Source organism: Pristiophorus japonicus, chromosome 12, assembly GCF_044704955.1.
Source record: "Pristiophorus japonicus isolate sPriJap1 chromosome 12, sPriJap1.hap1, whole genome shotgun sequence".
Classification (NCBI taxonomy): domain Eukaryota; kingdom Metazoa; phylum Chordata; class Chondrichthyes; family Pristiophoridae; genus Pristiophorus; species Pristiophorus japonicus.
In genome coordinates this window covers 164,052,904-164,070,448 of record NC_091988.1, presented here as the reverse complement: position 1 = coordinate 164,070,448, position 17,545 = coordinate 164,052,904, and the positions used below count along the sequence as shown (strand labels likewise).

Below are 17,545 nucleotides of genomic sequence, written 5' to 3'. Positions count from 1 at the left end.
CCACATGTAGCAGTTGCCCTTCAGTAGCTCAACAATTGGTCATTATTTATATGATCCTCAACAGCAATTGCTTGTAGGTTATTAAACTGTGATGACTATCATAACCAAGCCCAATCTTGTCCTCACTCAGTGTCCACACGCATGAACCTTCAAACAGGGTTGCAATATAGCATTAAGGAGCAGAAACATTGGCTGATTTTTTTCCCTCCGTAACCAGTGAGTATTATGGTCTGCTGCAGCACTCCTCCGCTGTCTGGCTGAGATTAGCGAACAGCATACCTGAGATATAAATGTTGGAGCCTCCTAGTTTGAAAGATAGAGGAATCAATCTTTTGCAACCATGCATCACTAGCAGGGCTTTGCATGCTTATCACAAAATTGGAGGTGCACGGCCCATTTAAAAACAATGGACAGAAAAATCACAGACATCCGGTTAGATACCTGCTGAGTGCGAGGCACAGGAAAATTTCAGCTGGAGACTTTGGGCCCAAATTTCTCCAGGAGTTGCACTGTTTTTTTTGGGTGTAACTTGATTTTTCTGGTGTATCTTTTTAGTTGCAAATATGGCCATTTAATTTGCACTAGTGTAAGTGAGTTAGTTAGGTCAGTTTCCCCCCCCCCCCCCCCCAAAAGGGGGCATTCCCAGCCACTTATACCATTTATGCCAATTTGTCCAGAAAAAAGTTGTACTAAACTAACTTAGGGCAGCATATGTGTCCACTTTTGTCTGCACAGAAAGACCTTACTTACAGTTAAGGAATCAGTGCAAGTAACTACATTTAAAAGCATCAAGCACCAAACAAAGCACAAAAAGTAATAAGCAATCAATAAAAAATAAAATAGAAGGAACCCTGCCCTTAAAGCACCAAAATCAATCAATAAATAATAAAAAAATAGAACTTCTACTTTAGGGGTCGCAGCGGGCCGCCGATGAGGGAGTCCATTCGGCCAGGGCGAGGGACGGCGTGCTTCAGCCCCTCCCACACATCCTGCAGCGCGTGTTTGCAGAAACGGCCTGCCAGGAGCTACTGCACATGCGCGCAGACTCTAGTGCGCATGTGCTGAGGTCCCGGCACTGTTTTCAGTGCTGAGACCTAGCTCTGCCCCCCTCTTTGTTCTGCGCCATGCCAGCTCCACAGACGGCCAGAGAATCGGCCATGATCGCACGGATTTTTTTTGGCGCTGCTTCTGATGTAAAATGTCGGCGGGGGGGAGGGGGCTCAGAGGTGCGCTGAAAAAAAAAACAGAGGGCCAAATTTGGGCCCTTTATCTCTGAGCCATTAGCTAATGATTTCAAAAATAGTATATTTAGCTCTTGAAAGGTCACATTTTGCAACATGAGTAGCAATAGGAAATACTTGGCAACAACAGTTAAGATTGACCTTGCCCTCAAGTCAACTAATGAGCACAGAACTGAATCCAAAACCTTCGAACCAAATGCAGGACAGAGTGCATCTTGCATCCCTTATGAGCACAGAAGGAGCCACTCTTTTCCTGGTGCTGAAAGAGAGCAATTCCTACGCAGACATCTGCAGGAGCTGATCTTCCTGTCAGGGCTGATTATCATGAAACAATAGACTGTGGATGAAACAATCCAGTCCCGGAGGATCCCAGATTGGAGCTCTGCTTTGTGCCAAGTTAGCGGAGCTGGAACTGCAATCGGCACTGTACAATTGACCTCAACACCCTTTGACTAGGAAGGGAAGACAATTAAAAAAAATTCAGCCAGAGTCACTGCTGCTGATTGGTGATCCCTGCTGGAAAGTATGAGAGCGTAAACTCATTCTAGAGCCTCTTATGCCTTAAAAGCCTGCCAACACCATTTCTAGGCCCACAGATGAAGAATTATCACTTGGGCTAGGTACTGGAGGGCATCCAGCATCCATTCAACCATACCCTAACATGTCAACACCTTCAGGAGAGGAAAAAAACATTATTGTAAAAAAAAAGCTTTTAATGGATGCCTTGTGCATGATGCACTAATACAGCAAATAACTGAAGCACGAGCCATTGAATGAGAAAATGCAGACATGCAGCGCAATTGACGACACAATGAGCACGTGAGACAGCAAGATGCCTTGTCACAGGAGAATTGCAAATAAACTTCTCAGCAGCTGATTATGTAATTCATCAGTTTGCCTTGCTACCCTCTCAGTTGGATGTATGGTGCCTGTTCTGGAGAGAGGAAGGCAGTAAAATGTATATGGGAACAAACCTAGTTACTGTATGAATTCAACCTTTTGAGCATATACATGGGAGCCTCGAGAACCTTGTATTCAATACATGCAATTATAAAATGTACTTTATACAAGTGCAAAATCAACAATATTTATTAATAGAAGAATGTAGTCATGGGTTAGCACAAAAATAACTGACCATATAATAAAATTAGAAAAGCGCACACACATTCACGTGCTTTATTATTCAATTGTACCAATGATGATCAAGAGTCTCTTAGCAAGGCCCTTGATTATGAGTTATTTTGTCAGCCCAATTCCTAAATAATGAGGGAATGAACTGGATGGAGTCAGCTGTTTATTTTAAGTTAAATGTGTTTATTTTAAGTTAAATGCATTCAAAACCATCAGGAGGGGAATATTGCTTCAGAAATAGAACCCAATTAAACTTCAGTTATAAGGAACATATTTCATCTTAGTTTTACACTTATTATAAATACTACATATGCTGTTATTCCTTTCCCGTGCCAATTAGACACATTTTCCACACAGGTCACCAGTCACAACAAAAATGACTTGACCTTCCAATTGAAAACGTACTGGTGTGGAATATCAGCTTGGCTCAATTGGTAGAGTCTTGTCTCCTAGCCAGATGTTGAGTTGGAGTCCCATTCGAGGAGTCAAGTAGTATCATCATCATCATCATAGGCAGTCCCTCAGAATCGAGGAAGACTTGCTTCCACTCTTAGCATGAGTTCTTGGGTGGCTGAAAAGTCCAATATGAGAACCACAGTCTCGGTCATAGGTGGGACAGACAGTGGTTGAAGGAAAGGGTGGGTGGGGAGTCTGGTTTGCCGCACGCTCCTTCCACTGCCTACGCTTGATTTCTGCGTGCTCTCGGCGACGAGACTCGAGGAGCTCAGTGCCCTCCCAGATGCACTTCCTCCACTTAGGATGGTCTTGGCCAGGGACTCCCAGGTGTCAGTGGGGATGTTGCACTTTATCAGGAGGCTTTGAGGGTGTCCTTGTAATGGTTCCGCTGCCCATCTTTGGCTCATTTGCCGTGGATGAGTTCTGAGTAGAGCGCTTGCTTTGGGAGTCTCGTGTCTGGCATGCGAATTATGTGGCCTGCCCAGCAGAGCTGATCAAGTGTGGTCAATGCTGGGGATGTTGGCCTGGATGAGGACGCTAATGTTGTTGCGTCTGTCCTCCCAGGGGATTTGTAGGATCTTGCGGAGAAATCGTTGGTGGTATTTCTCCAGCAACTTGGTGTCTTCTGTACATGGTCAACGTCGGAGCCATACAGGAGGGCGGGTATTACTATGGCCCTGTAGACCATGAACTTGGTGACAGTTTTGGGGGCCTGGTCTTCAAACACCCTTTTCCTCAGGTGGCCGAAGGCTGCACTTGCACACTGGAGGCAGTGTTGGATCTTGTCGTCAATGCCTGCTCTTGTTGATAGGAGGCTCCAGAGATAAGGGATATCCTCATCAGTCAGGAAATTGTGTTAGGGAAATTGATGGGGTTGAAGGCCGATAAATCCCCAGGGCCTGATAGTCTGCATACTAGAGTACTTAAGGAAGTGGCCCTAGAAATAGTGGATGCATTGGTGGTCATTTTCCAACATTCTGTTGACTCTGGATCAGTTCCTATGGATTGGAGGGTAGCTAATGTAACCCCATTTTTAAAAAAAGGAGGGAGAGAGAAAATAGGGAATTATAGACCAGTTAGCCTGACATCGGTAGCGGCGAAAATGTTGGAATCAATTATTAAAGATGTAATAGCAGCACATTTGGAAAGCGGTGACAGGATCGGTCCAAGTCTGCATGGATTTATGAAAGCGAAATCATGCTTGACAAATCTTCTATAATTTTGAGGATGTAACTAGTAGAGTGGACAAGGGAGAACCAGTGGATGTGGTGTATTTGAATTTTCAAAAGGCTTTGACAAAGTCCCACACAAAAGAGATTAGTGTGCAAAATTGAAGCACATGGTATTAGGGGTAATGTGTTGACGTGGATAGAGAACTGGTTGGCAGACAGGAAGCAAAGAGTAGGAATAAATGGTCCTTTTCAGAATGGCAGGCAGTGACTAGTGAGGTACTGCAAGGTTTAGTGCTGGAACCCCAGCTATTTACAATATACATTAATGATTTATACAAAAAAATTGAATGTAATATTTCCAAGTTTGCAGATGACACTAAGCTGGGTTTTCTAGACCAATATTTCGAGGAACCAACTAGGGGGGAGGCCATCTTAGACTGGGTGTTGTGTAATGAGAGAGGATTAATTAGCAATCTCGTGGCGAGAGGCCCCTTGAGGAAGAGTGACCATAATATGGTGGAATTCTGCATTAGGATGGAGAATGAAACAGTTAATTCAGAGACCATGGTCCAGAACTTAAAGAAGGGTAACTTTGAAGGTATGAGGCGTGAATTGGCTAGGATAGATTGGCGAATGATACTTAAGGGATTGACTGTGGATGGGCAATGGCAGACATTTAGAGACCGCATGGATGAACTACAACAATTGTACATTCCTGTCTGGCGTAAAAATAAAAAAGGGAAGGTGGCTCAATTGTGGCTATCAAGGGAAATCAGGGAAAGTATTAAAGCCAAGGAAGTGGCATACAAATTGGCCAGAAATAGCCAGAACCCAGAGACTGGGAGAAATTTAGAACTCAGCAGAGGAGGACAAAGGGTTTGATTAGGGCATAGAAAATAGAGTACGAGAAGAAGCTTGCAGGGAACATTAAGACGGATTGCAAAAGTTTCTATAGATATGTAAAGAGAAAAAGGTTAGTAAAGACAAACGTAGGTCCCCTGCAGTCAGAATCAGGGGAAGTCATAACAGGGAACAAAGAAATGGCAGACCAATTGAACAAGTACTTTGGTTCGGTATTCACTAAGGAGGACACTAACAACCTTCCGGATATAAAAGGGGTCAGAGGGTCTGGTAAGGAGGAGGAACTGAGGGAAATCCTGATTAGTCGGGAAATTGTGTTAGGGAAATTGATGGGATTGAAGGCCAATAAATGCCCAGGGCCTGATGGACTGCATCCCAGAGTACTTAAGGAGGTGGCCTTGGAAATAGCAGATGCATTGACAGTCATTTTCCAACTTTCCATTGACTCTGGATCAGTTCCTATCGAGTGGAGGGTAGCCAATGTAACCCCACTTTTTAAAAAAAAGGAGGGAGAGAGAAAACAGGGAATTATAGACCGGTCAGCCTGACATCGGTAGTGGGTAAGATGATGGAATCAATTATTAAGGATGTCATAGCAGTGCATTTGGAAAATGGTGACATGATAGGTCCAAGTCAACATGGATTTGTGAAAGGGAAATCATGCTTGACAAATCTTCTGGAATTTTTTGAGGATGTTTCCAGTAAAGTGGACAAGGGAGAACCAGTTGATGTGGTATATTTGGACTTTCAGAAGGCTTTCGACAAGGTCCCACACAAGAGATTAATGTGCAAAGTTAAAGCACATGGGATTGGAGGTAGTGTGCTGACATGGATTGAGAACTGATTGTCAGACAGGAAGCAAAGAGTAGGAGTAAATGGGTACTTTTCAGAATGGCAGGCAGTGACTAGTGGGGTACCGCAAGGTTCTGTGCTGGGGCCCCAGCTGTTTACATTGTACATTAATGATTTAGACGAGGGGATTAAATGTAGTATCTCCAAATTTGCGGATGACACTAAGTTGGATGGCAGTGTTAGCTGCGAGGAGGATGCTATGAGGCTGCAGAGTGACTTGGATAGGTTAGGTGAGTGGGCAAATGCATGGCAGATGAAGTATAATGTGGATAAATGTGAGGTTATCCACTTTGGTGGTAAAAACAGAGAGACAGACTATTATCTGAATGGTGACAGATTAGGAAAAGGGGAGGTGCAACGAGACCTGGGTGTCATGGTACATCAGTCATTGAAGGTTGGCATACAGGTACAGCAAGCGGTTAAGAAAGCAAATTGCATGTTGGCCTTCATAGCGAGGGGATTTGAGTGCAGGGGCAGGGAGGTGTTGCTACAGTTGTACAGGGCCTTGGTGAGGCCACACCTGGAGTATTGTGTACAGTTTTGGTCTTCTAACCTGAGGAAGGACATTCTTGCTATTGAGGGAATGCAGCAAAGGTTCACCAGACTGATTCCCGGGATGGCGGGACTGACCTATTAAGAAAGACTGGATCAACTGGGCTTGTATTCACTGGAGTTCAGAAGAATGAGAGGGGACCTCAGAAACGTTTAAAATTCTGATGGGTTTAGACAGGTTAGATGCAGGAAGAATGTTCCCAATGTTGGGGAAGTCCTGAACCAGGGATCACAGACTAAGTATAAGGGGCAAGTCATTTCGGACCAAGAATTGTGAACCTGTGGAATTCTCTACCACAGAAAGATGTTGAGGCCAGTTTGTTAGATATATTCAAAGGGGAGTTAGATGTGGCCCTTACGGCTAAAGAGATCAAGGGGTATGGAGAGAAAGCAGGAATGGGGTACTGAAGTTGCATGATCAGCCATGATCATATTGAATGGTGGTGCATGCTCGAAGGGCCGAATTGCCTACTCCTGCACCTATTTTCTATGTTTCTATGAAGGCTTTCAAACTCTTCCAATTTTTAGCTGATCCATTCAGGTTACAGCTACCAATATTATTAATGTTTTCTCTCCACTTCTTGCCACAATAAGGCCTGCTCTGTTGGCATCACTAGTCCTTAAAAAGCCCATTCTTGCCAACATCCCATTCCTCTCCAAGGTTCTCGAAAAAAATCATTGCAGCCCAACTTTGCACACTTTCTCTCCTTTCCTCCTCCCCCTCTCAATCACAGCTTTAATTCCTGTAAATTTTGGTTTTTGCCCTGTCCACAGCACCCTGGTCAAGGTCACCAATGATATTCTGAGAACATGATGCTCCTTTTTCTCAATTTCTTTGCAGCTTTGAATATAGTCAACCATCCCAACCACTTCCACCACCTCTCTGGTGCCATCCCATCATGGTTCCATTTCAACCTATGCAAACATAGACCGCACATCTCTGCACTGGCTTCTCCTCCCAAGCCCACACAGTCACTTCCGCTGTGCCCCAAGATTTAATCTGAGGTACCCTCCTTTTCTTCAAATAGGTGATGCCACCGCCCTCTATTCTTGTGTTCTGCTGCCCAATATCATCAAGTCATTGCTGAGCCAAAACTTTCTCCAGAGAAGCAATCCTTTTTGGCCCTTGCTACACAATTTGTACCTTCAGCCACAATTCCATTTGCCTTCCCAGATGCTTGATCAGGGTGAACCCAATACTGGGTGAACTAGATGTGCTGCTTGATCTTGAGTGATGTATTGCAATGATTACTTACTTCTACTCCGCATTATTGGCTGCCTATACACATCTTGCATTCCAACCACTACTAAAACTCGGTCACCGCCAGGCTTAACTTTTCTTTCCTCCACCCTACACAAACCCAGCCTCATTCAGAACTCTATCAGCCTATCCTGGACTAAATATCATTCACCTCATCCACAACAACCCCATCGTCTGATTAATTCTGGTCTATAAACCCCTCTACGGCCTTGCCTACCCCACCTCTAACCATCTCCAGCCCAACATTCCACCTCTACTCTTCCACTCCATCCTACTGTGTTCCTCCCTGCCTTTGCTCAATCATCAAGTGAGCCTTCATTCATCACATCCCAGTATTCCAGAATGCATTTTCCAACAGCCTCCACATTGTCACATCTCTCCCTCATTTTCACAACCCTACCTCTTCAACTTCTGTCACCACTAATCCTCCTTCCAAACCAGAGGGCAGATTATAACTTTGCCCGACCATGCGTGCAACTAAAATGGCCAGTGTGACTTACCCAACTACTGCCTTCCTTTGAGATTATAACTTGCTCCTGAGCAGGTGAGGGAGACAAACCGCTGGAAGGAAGGCAGTGTGGCTTTTTAAAAAAAATGTTGCAGATTGGGCTCCAATGGTGGCACAACAATCTTAACTGAAAGCCTTCACAGGAAAGTCATTGTGGCTTCTCCACCAAGCCAACCTGGTGGCAAGAGGAACCGGGGCCAAATGAGGCCCAAAAATGGTGCTCCTCTGGGCTCAAGAATACCTTGAGCTTCTCGTGCCCAGGCTTCCATCCCTCTCCCCCAAACGTGATGCCCCCCTTCTGAGGAATGTTAAAATCTCCTGGCTGCACTGAAGAGCTGGACGGTTTGCTGGCCAGGAGTTAAAAATTGGGCTTTAGTCTCCAGTTTCCTCTTTTAAAAGCACCTTGATGTTTTACTTTGTTAAAGGCAAGTGGAAGCTATGGCAACAGTATTCTTTAAATAATGTGACACATTACTCAGATCAAACCCAATATTTGCCTTATAGGTTTGGATAGTTTAAAATAAAAGCAAAACCTGATTTCAATAAATATACTGAAATAATAAAATGTCAGCTTCACTTACGCTATGGCTGGCATGTAGTAGTTGAAGATATTAAGAAATTGAGTGAGATTAAGGGGTTCATCATATCCAATGCAGCACATAAGCCCTTCCACGGTGTTGGCTGGCAAGGAGATACCTCGTTTTCTAAAAATAAAGAAAAGTTTAATTTAGACAAATACTCCCAAATGATCACAATTAGTTCCATGATGTTCATAATCATTATGAATGTTATATATTAATGGAAAGTATGCCATTTGATGGAAAATTAAGGAAAACTGCAGAAAATTACACACTGGCCTTTCACTAATAAACCAGTTATATTTCTAAACAAGTTTGCGAATTTGCATGGGGCTTCTCCTGCTGCAGCAAAAGCACTTTAAGGGGCAAAATGCAGTGGATTAAAAAAAAAACTGCCACAAGAGGATTTTTTTGGTTTGGTGGGGGGAGCGGCAGGTAAATATTCTGGTCATCATTATAACATACAGCAACATGGCAAACCCATCATAATTGTAATTGTACTATTTTTATAGATGTGGTCAGTAAAGTTGAAAAAAAAAGTGTCAAATAGCAAAATCGACATTCTACAAATATAAACAGCAACTACTTGTATTTATATAGGGGCTGAATTTGTGGTCAGATGCTTCCCACAGGCGGATGCCTCCGACCAGCAAAACAATCTATAAACTTACCTTCTGCCTCAGGATCTATGGAGACCTGCGCTCCTGGGCCTCTATACATAGGCCTGCGTAGAAGTCCATGCAGCCCAGGGGCGCATGCAGTTTACAAGCGCCCCTGGGATCACATGGACCAGACCAAAGAAGGGAATCCCCATTCATGCTTAAAGGGATTCCATATGTATGGAATTTCCATAAGTATGAATGGGAATACCCAAAAAAATATCTCCGGACATCAAATGCATTTTTTTTTTTTAAAAACATTTAAAATTAATTAAAATGGTATTTAATTCAATATTTAATTTAATAGCATGGCTAAAAATACTAATCTTATCACACAGTTTTTAATGTGATTATGCATTTTTAAACTCTTACATTGGTAAAAGCAGGCCGTTATTTAATATTGAACTAAGAGTTCTCCCCATAATATGCATTTTTGGTGTAATAAAAGATCCTCAGGGTTCATATAGAATCCTGACCTAAAAATTGGCAGCTCACATCTCATCTTGTGCTTTAATATACAGTTTACTAATGACGACATTAGAATATTGGTCAGCCATGCCTTAAAACAAACAGGTTTACACTTGTTTAACAGCAGATATCTAGACAGAATGTTCTTGGAATCACTTTAAAATTCTAATTCCCCTCAATGTGTAGGTGTATTTAAAGAAAGTTAGATAAGTACCCTGTACATGAAATACAAAAGAATATGATAGGGAGAGATGACGAAGTAAATAGAGTAGGAGGAGGCTCGTGTGGAGTGTAAACACCGGCATAGACCGGTTGGGCCGAATGGCCTGTTTGTGCTATAAATTCTATACAATTCTATATCAGAAAATGTCATTATTCTATAATTCCTTCATAATCAGCTGCTCTGAATGAAGCCACACATCAATGAAAGCAGATGTCATGGAAAGCGATCATGGGTCAGATCTGCAATTTTGGATTCTGCAACATCTAGAGAATGGTTTCTATTCAAATCTGCCTGTGCAGGACTTCTGCCCTTTAGTGGCAAGCAGGACAAACGTCCTTTGTTTAACTGCATGCATCCACAAATATGCTTTTACACCATCATCGTTGAGTAATCTTAACATACCTTTCCTTCAGGTCATGTAGTCTACTTCTATTAATCCAAAGTTCATGTAATTAACAAACAGTACAGGAAGCATTTTTTGCATGATTCTAATTCAAATTAATAGATAATTCAACGTAAACATCTTAAAATTAGGAGCAGGAGGCTACAATGGGAGTTTAAATGCGAGATTTTACTGACTTTAATTTCAAAATGATTCTTCTATTGGTAGATCATCAAAAGAACAAAACAAGGTTTGGAGAATTGTTTTGTAGTGTGGGGGATGTTAGAACATGGAATGCTCTACCAGAAACAGCAGTGCAAGATAGAATAGCTTTTAACAGTAGATAAATATTTGAAAAAGAAAAAGTTTAAAAGTGCATGGAGAGGGGGACTAATTGGATGGCTCTTTGGCCTCAATTTTGGCCCAGCCCGTTTTGGCACACTTACCGGAGTTGCACCGCTTTTCTCTGTTCAGAAGCGCGCCGAAAAATTATCTTCCCACTTTGGCCGCTGTCTAGCCTCTTCCTTGTGGTCACGCAGCGTGGCCAGTCGAGTCGGGGGTGGAGCCAGCGTCCTGCGCCGAAAACTGTTTCGGGGCGTCTGCACATAGTGAAGTCGAGTGCCGATGCAAACCTGGCTCAACTTTAGTTGAGCCCCAAAGTGCCCACATTACATGGTGGCTTGCTTTATATACCTGGCCCGCACACATGTGCATGTAGCCCAATGACCTCAGACAGTGTCGCCCCCTGGTGGTTGGTAACCCCACGCATACATACATGACAGTCCCACAACAAAAAGGGAAAAATCGAACAGGAGGAGGCCCGCCAAATCTGCATCCACTGACAGCCTTGGAAGAGAGGGTCGCTGCTTTGATGGGTCCTGCCTGGAGAAAAACAATCAATACTGCACAAGCTAGGCCCGCGAGGGAGAGGGCAAATCCTGAAAATTCATCGTGACCCTTCAAATCAACCTGCTGCCTGGCCTACTTTGTGTGAGCCTAATCATGCCACCCATCTTGCCCCCTCCTCTGCTGCTAACCATTTGACTGTTCTGTTATATTTTGCAGAACCTGATGCCAATCCTGAAGATCCAGAAGCAGACAAGCCCAAGCACGAGAACATCTTCTAAGCCAAACCTCCAGACCAACATGGGGGTGAGGGGCAGGGGATTAAGATGGATGAAGGCCACACTGTTCTACTGAATCTTGGAGGTCGCGTTAACAGAGTTGGCGTTGGCAGCCCCTTCCGTGACTAGTGGTTTGAGTTCTGGTGTGATATTCCATGGTTTCCCACCGTCCGAGGTTGCAGGTCCCAGTGGTGGCGAGATGCAGCGTGGAACACCCAGGACCCCACCACCAGAGCCTGCACCTCCCACTGGGGTGCTGAGAGGCAAACCCAGAGTTAGGGGAAGGAGAAATCAACCACGTTCTCCTGAGATGCAGGATGCAACAGATGTGGTTCAGATCATGGCACTGAGTAGGGAGAGCATTGACCTTACCCGATCACTCCTGGACACCATCAGTGGGGTGAGTGATGAGGTAGTGGGACTGTCAGGAGAAGTAACAGTAATGGCATGGGAAATGGGAACGATGTCCGGGGACATCAGTGAGGGAATAGTGTCCATGAGGGAGGGAATGTCAGAGGTAGTGCAAAGCACGGCAGTGGCCATGAGGGAGGGAATGTCGGAGGTAGTGGAAAGGACGACACTGGCAATGACAGGCCATCAGGGAGGGAATGTTTCAGTCCGCTGAGACACTGTCAGGGTGCATGAGAGAGGGCATGTGTGAGTTAGCTGCTGCAATAAGGGAACACACCCAAACCATGCGCCCATTCACAGAATCAACTGCCACTCCCACTGCAATCCCCACACCAGCCTCTTGAGACCCAAGCCGGGCCCTCCACATTAACACCTGATCCCCCACCACCATCCATGAAGAAGTACACATTCACCGAGATGTTAGAAGGAATAAACTTGGTACCAAGCCCAAAAACACTGCGCCACTGTCTGCGGGCAGGGGTGATGGACAGTCCAAGCACGGTGAGCGGTGTTAGACTAAGGGGGATGAGAGATGGGTGCAGCCTTTCTTTGCTGCTGCTATTTGTAACGGTTTTCAAATTGAAAGTTTTTTGTAAGTTATGTAAATTTACAAGTTTATAATTGATCTTAAAGAGTTACATTAAAGTAAAAGACTCGAGTGTTCTTGACTCCATCCTGCAGCATGCGACCCGCCACCACCTCAGTGAAACCCCAACATTGCACAAGGTAGGAAAAGCCATAAGACAGCTCAAGAACAACAAGGCTACCTGAGCAGATGGAATCCCTGCTGAGGCGCTAAAGTATGGCGGAGAGGCACTGTTGGCGCGGATACATGACCTCATCTGGAGGGAGGCGAGCATGCCGGGAGATCTGAGATGCAGTGATCATGTCCTTTTTTTTTTTAAAAAGATGGTCAAGTCCGACTGCAGCAATTACAGGGGAATCTCCCTGCTATCAGTCACTGGGAAAGCTGTCGCTAGAGTCCTCCTCAACTGTATTCTCCCTGTGGCCGAGGAGCTCCTCCCGGAGTCACAATATGGATTTCGTCCCCATAGGGCACAACGGACATGATCTTTGCAGCACGACAGCTGCAGGAAAAATGCAGGTAGCAGCGCCAGCCCTTATACGTAGCCTTTTTCGACCTTACAAAGACCTTTGACACTGTCAACTGCGAGAGTCGATGGAGTGTCCTCCTCCGTTTCGGATGCCCCCAAAAGTTTGTCAACATCCTTCGCCTGCTCCATGACGACATGCAGGCCGTGATCCTTACCAATGGATCCATTACAGACTCAATCCACGTCCGGACCGGGGGTCAAACAGGGCTGAGTCATCACTCCAACTTCTTCTCAATCTTCCTCGCTGCCATGCTCCACCTCAGTCAACAAGCTCCCCGCTGGAGTAGAACTGAACTACAGAGACAGTGGGAAGCTGTTTAACCTTTGCCGCCTCCAGGCCAGGTCCAAGATCAGCCCAACCTGTGTCATTGAGTTGCAGTACGCGGACGACCCCTGCATCTGCACACATTGAGGCTGAACTCCAGGATATAGTCGACGTATTTACTGAGGCATACGAAAGCATGAGCCTTACGCTAAACATCCTTAAGACAAAGGTCCTCCCCAGCCTGTCCTCGCCGCACAGCACTGCCCCCCAACAATGTGGACCGTTTCCCATACCTTGGGAGCCTCTTAACAAAAGCTGACACTGAAGAGTTTCAACACCGCCTCCAGTGCAGCTTTCGGCCACCTGAGGAAAAGTGTGTTCGAAGACCAGGCCCTCAAATCTACCACCAAGATCATGGTCTATAGGGCTGTAGTAATACCCACCCTCCTATATGGCTCAGATGCATGTACCATGTACAGTAGACACCTCAAGCCGCTGGAGATAGATCACCAACGACGTCTCCGCAATCCCCTGGGAGGACAGGCGCACTAACATCAGTGTCCTCGTCCAGGCTAACACCCGCAGCATTGAAGCACTGACCACACTTGATCAGCTCCGCTGGGCAGGCCACATAGTTCGTATGCCAGACACAAGACTCCCAAAGCAAGCGCTCGACTCGGAACTCCTTCATGGCAAACGAGCCAAAAGGTGGGCAGCGGAAACATTACAAGGACACCCTCAAAGCCTCCCCGATAAAGTGCGACATCTCCACTGACAACTGGGGAGTTCCTGGTCAAAGACCGCCCCAAGTGGAAAAAGTGCATCCGGGAGGGCGCTGAGCACTTAGAGTCTCAACACAGAGCGTGCAGAAATCAAGCGCAGGTAGCGGAAAGAGCGTGCGACAAGTCAGTCCCACCCACCCCTTCCCTCAAAGTCTATCTGTCCCACCTGTGACTCTTGTATTGGACTGTTCAGCCACCAAAGAACTCACTTCTGGAGTGGAAGCAAGTCTTCTTCGATTCCGAGGGACTGCCTATGATGATGATGAAAGTTTGATGCAAGAATAATTTTATTACATTGTAAACTTTTGAATAAAATATAGTTTACATTAAAACTGAATCATGTTCCATTAACATTGAATGGACATTTTGTGCTGTCAAATTCTATGACTCCATGGGCCTGTCAAATTCTATGACTATGAATACTGAGCCCCTTTACAATGGTTTTTGCCTTAGTTTCCCATTTGAAACCTTGTGATTTGTCACTAATGTAGGTAAAAGAGTACACTCACTTTCCTGGTTTGTATTCTCTAAGCAAATGTATAGTCTGCTATACCTTAAAACCTCCAATGTTATAATTTTCTCAATAAATAAAATGAAGGTGGAAAAATAGGTTTTAAAAAACAACATTCTACATCATTGCTGGCGCAGTGCTCTGAATTCCCATTTTTATGCATACGAGCTCCCAGGGGCAGCTTACCGGGTAGATGGGAATTTACAATGCCTAACGGGGAGCCTAGTGAGAAATGCCACACAGTCCAATTCTACAATATTCCTTCCTTATTCGTATCCATTCACGTCATCAAGCTAAAATGTTAGCTCAGTTTCTTTCTGCAGAGGCTGCCTGACCCAAGTATTTCCAGCATTTTGTGTTTTTATTTCTGATTTCCAGCATCTGCAGTATTTTGCTTTAGGATTTTTTAACCTGATTTCAGGCCTAAAAAATGATTTCAATGGGAATGGAAAAACAAATGCATATTAAAAGTTTTCCGACTACACGATTTCCAAAGAGATATTGATGGAGATACTTTCCTTTTAAGAACCATCACCGTCATTGGTTTAGATAAGAAAAAAATCATATTTATTGTATCATTCAGAATTAGTGATAGTCTCCATTACACGATAGTATGTTATAAGAAATATTTATCTGTACATTTTTTCAAATGATGTATGTACAGGAACCTAGCAACTTGTATTTATATAGTGTCTTTAATGTAGTGAAACGTCTCAAGGTGCTTCACAGAAGTATTATGAAATAAAAATTGACGCCTAGCCACACAAGAAATCAGGGCAGGTGACCAAAAGCTTGGTCAAAGAGGTAGGTTTTAAGGATGGTCTTGAAAGAAGAAAGAGAGGCAGAGGGGTTTAGGTAAGGAATTCCACAACTTAGGGCCTAGGCAACAGAAAGCACCAATGGTTGAGTGATTTGAGCATCCCTGATTACAGAGGGCAGAATTAGAGGAGCGCAGACATCTCCCTGGGGGGGGGGGGGGGGGGGGGGGGGAGAAAGAGAGGCTGGAGGAGATTAGAGATAGGGAGGGGCAAGGCTATGGAGGGATCTGAAAACAAGGATGATAATTTTGGGGGAAAAAAAAAAGAGGCGCATTGCTTAACCGAGAGCGCAGGGATGATGGTGAGCGGGACTTGGTGCGAGTTAGGACACAGGCAGCCAAGTTTTGGATCACCTCTAGTTTATGTAGGGTAGAATAACTAAATAGGAGCAGGAGTAGGCCATACGGCCCATCGAGCCTGCTCCGCCATTCAATATCACGGCTGATCATCAACCTCAACTCCACTTTCCTGCCTAATCGCCATATCCCTCGATTCCCCTAGACTCAAAGTCTATCTATCTCAGCCTTGAATATATTCAGAGACTCAGCATCCATAAGCCCTCTGGGGCAGAGAATTCCAAAGATTCACAACCCTCTGAGTGAAGAAATTCCTCATCTGTCTTAAATGGCCTTCCCATTATCCTGAGACTGTGACCCCTAGTTCTAGACACTCTCCAGCCCAGGGGAAACAACCTCAGCATCTACCCTGTCAATCCCCTTCAGAACCTTGTATGTTTCAATGAGATCAATTCTCATTCTTCTAAACTCGAGAGTACAGGACCATTCTACACAATCTCTCAGAGGACTGCCCTCTCATCTCAGGAATCAATCTAGTGAACCTCTGTTGCACTGCCTCTAAGGCAAGTATATCCTTCCTTAGATAAGGAGACCAAAACTGTGCACAGTACTCCAGGTGTGGTCTCACCAAGGCCCTTTATAATTGTAGCAAGACTTCCTGACTCTTATACTCCAACCCCCTTGCAATAAAGGACAGCATGCCATTTGCCTTCCTTATTGCTTGCTGTACTTGCATGCTAGCTGTGTGTTTCTTGCAAAAGGGCACCCAAATCTCTGAGCACCAACATTTAAAAGTTTCTCACCATTTAAAAAAATACTGTTTTTCTATTCTTTCTACAAAAAGTGAATAACCTCACATTTCTCTACATTATACTTCATCTGCCACTTTTCTGCCCATTCACTTAGTCGATCTATATCCCTTTGCAGACGATTTGTTCTCCTTGTACCTTACTGTCCCACCTAGCTTTGCATTGTCAGCAAACTTGGATACGTTACACTGGTCCCCTTCATTTAGGTCATTAATATAGATTGTAAATAGCCGAGTCCCCAGTACTGATCCTTGCGGCACCCCATTAATTACAGCCTGTCAAACTGAAAGACCCATTTATCCCTACTCTGCTTTCTGTCCATGCTAACATATTATTTCCAATCCCATGAATCCTTATCTTGTGTAATAACCTTTTATGTGGCACCTGATCAAAAGCCTTTTGGAAATCCAAATAGACTACATCCACTGGTTTCCCTGTACCTGCCCTGCCAGTTACATCCTCAAAAAATTCTAAAATTTGTCAAACACGATTTCCCTTTCATAAAACCATGTTGACTCTGCCTAATCATGTTATGGTTATTTAAGTGCCCTGATACCACTTCCTTAACAATGGATTCCAGCATTTTCCCAATGACTGATGTCAGGCTAACTGGCCTATAGTTCCCCGTTTTCTCTCTCTCCCTTTCTTTCTTGAATAGCAGTGTTATGGGGGAGGCCAGCCAGGAGTGCGTTGGAATAGTCAAGTCTAGAGGTAACAAAGGCATGGATGAGGGCTTCAGCAATGGAAGAGGTGAGGTAAGGGTGGTGACAGGCAATATTACGGAGGTGGAAATAGGGCGGTCTTAGTTATGCTGCGAATGTGATCAAAAGCTCATTTCAAGGTCAAATATGACACCAAGGTTGCGAAAAGTCTGGTTCAGCCTCACGCAGAAAAGTTGGAGAGGGATGGAGTCAGTGGCTAGGGAACGGAGTTTGTGGTGAGGGCCGAAAACAATGGCTTCGGTCTTCCCAATGTTCAGTTGGAGAAAATTTCTGCTCATTCAGAACTGGATGTCAGACAAGCAGTCTGACAACTTAGAGACTGCGGAGGAGTCGTCAGAAGTGGTGGTG

The 17,545-nt window shown here is 44.6% G+C and overlaps 1 protein-coding gene across 1 annotated transcript in view; it reads right to left on the bottom strand.

The window, feature by feature from the left end:
• ada (adenosine deaminase) overlaps positions 1-17,545 on the bottom strand; it is a 92,232-nt gene that overhangs the window by 44,606 nt on the left and 30,081 nt on the right. The window contains exon 3 of the mRNA XM_070895037.1: positions 8,616-8,738. Within this exon, the coding sequence (XP_070751138.1) occupies positions 8,616-8,738 (123 nt within the window). The remainder of the gene's footprint in view (positions 1-8,615; positions 8,739-17,545) is intronic.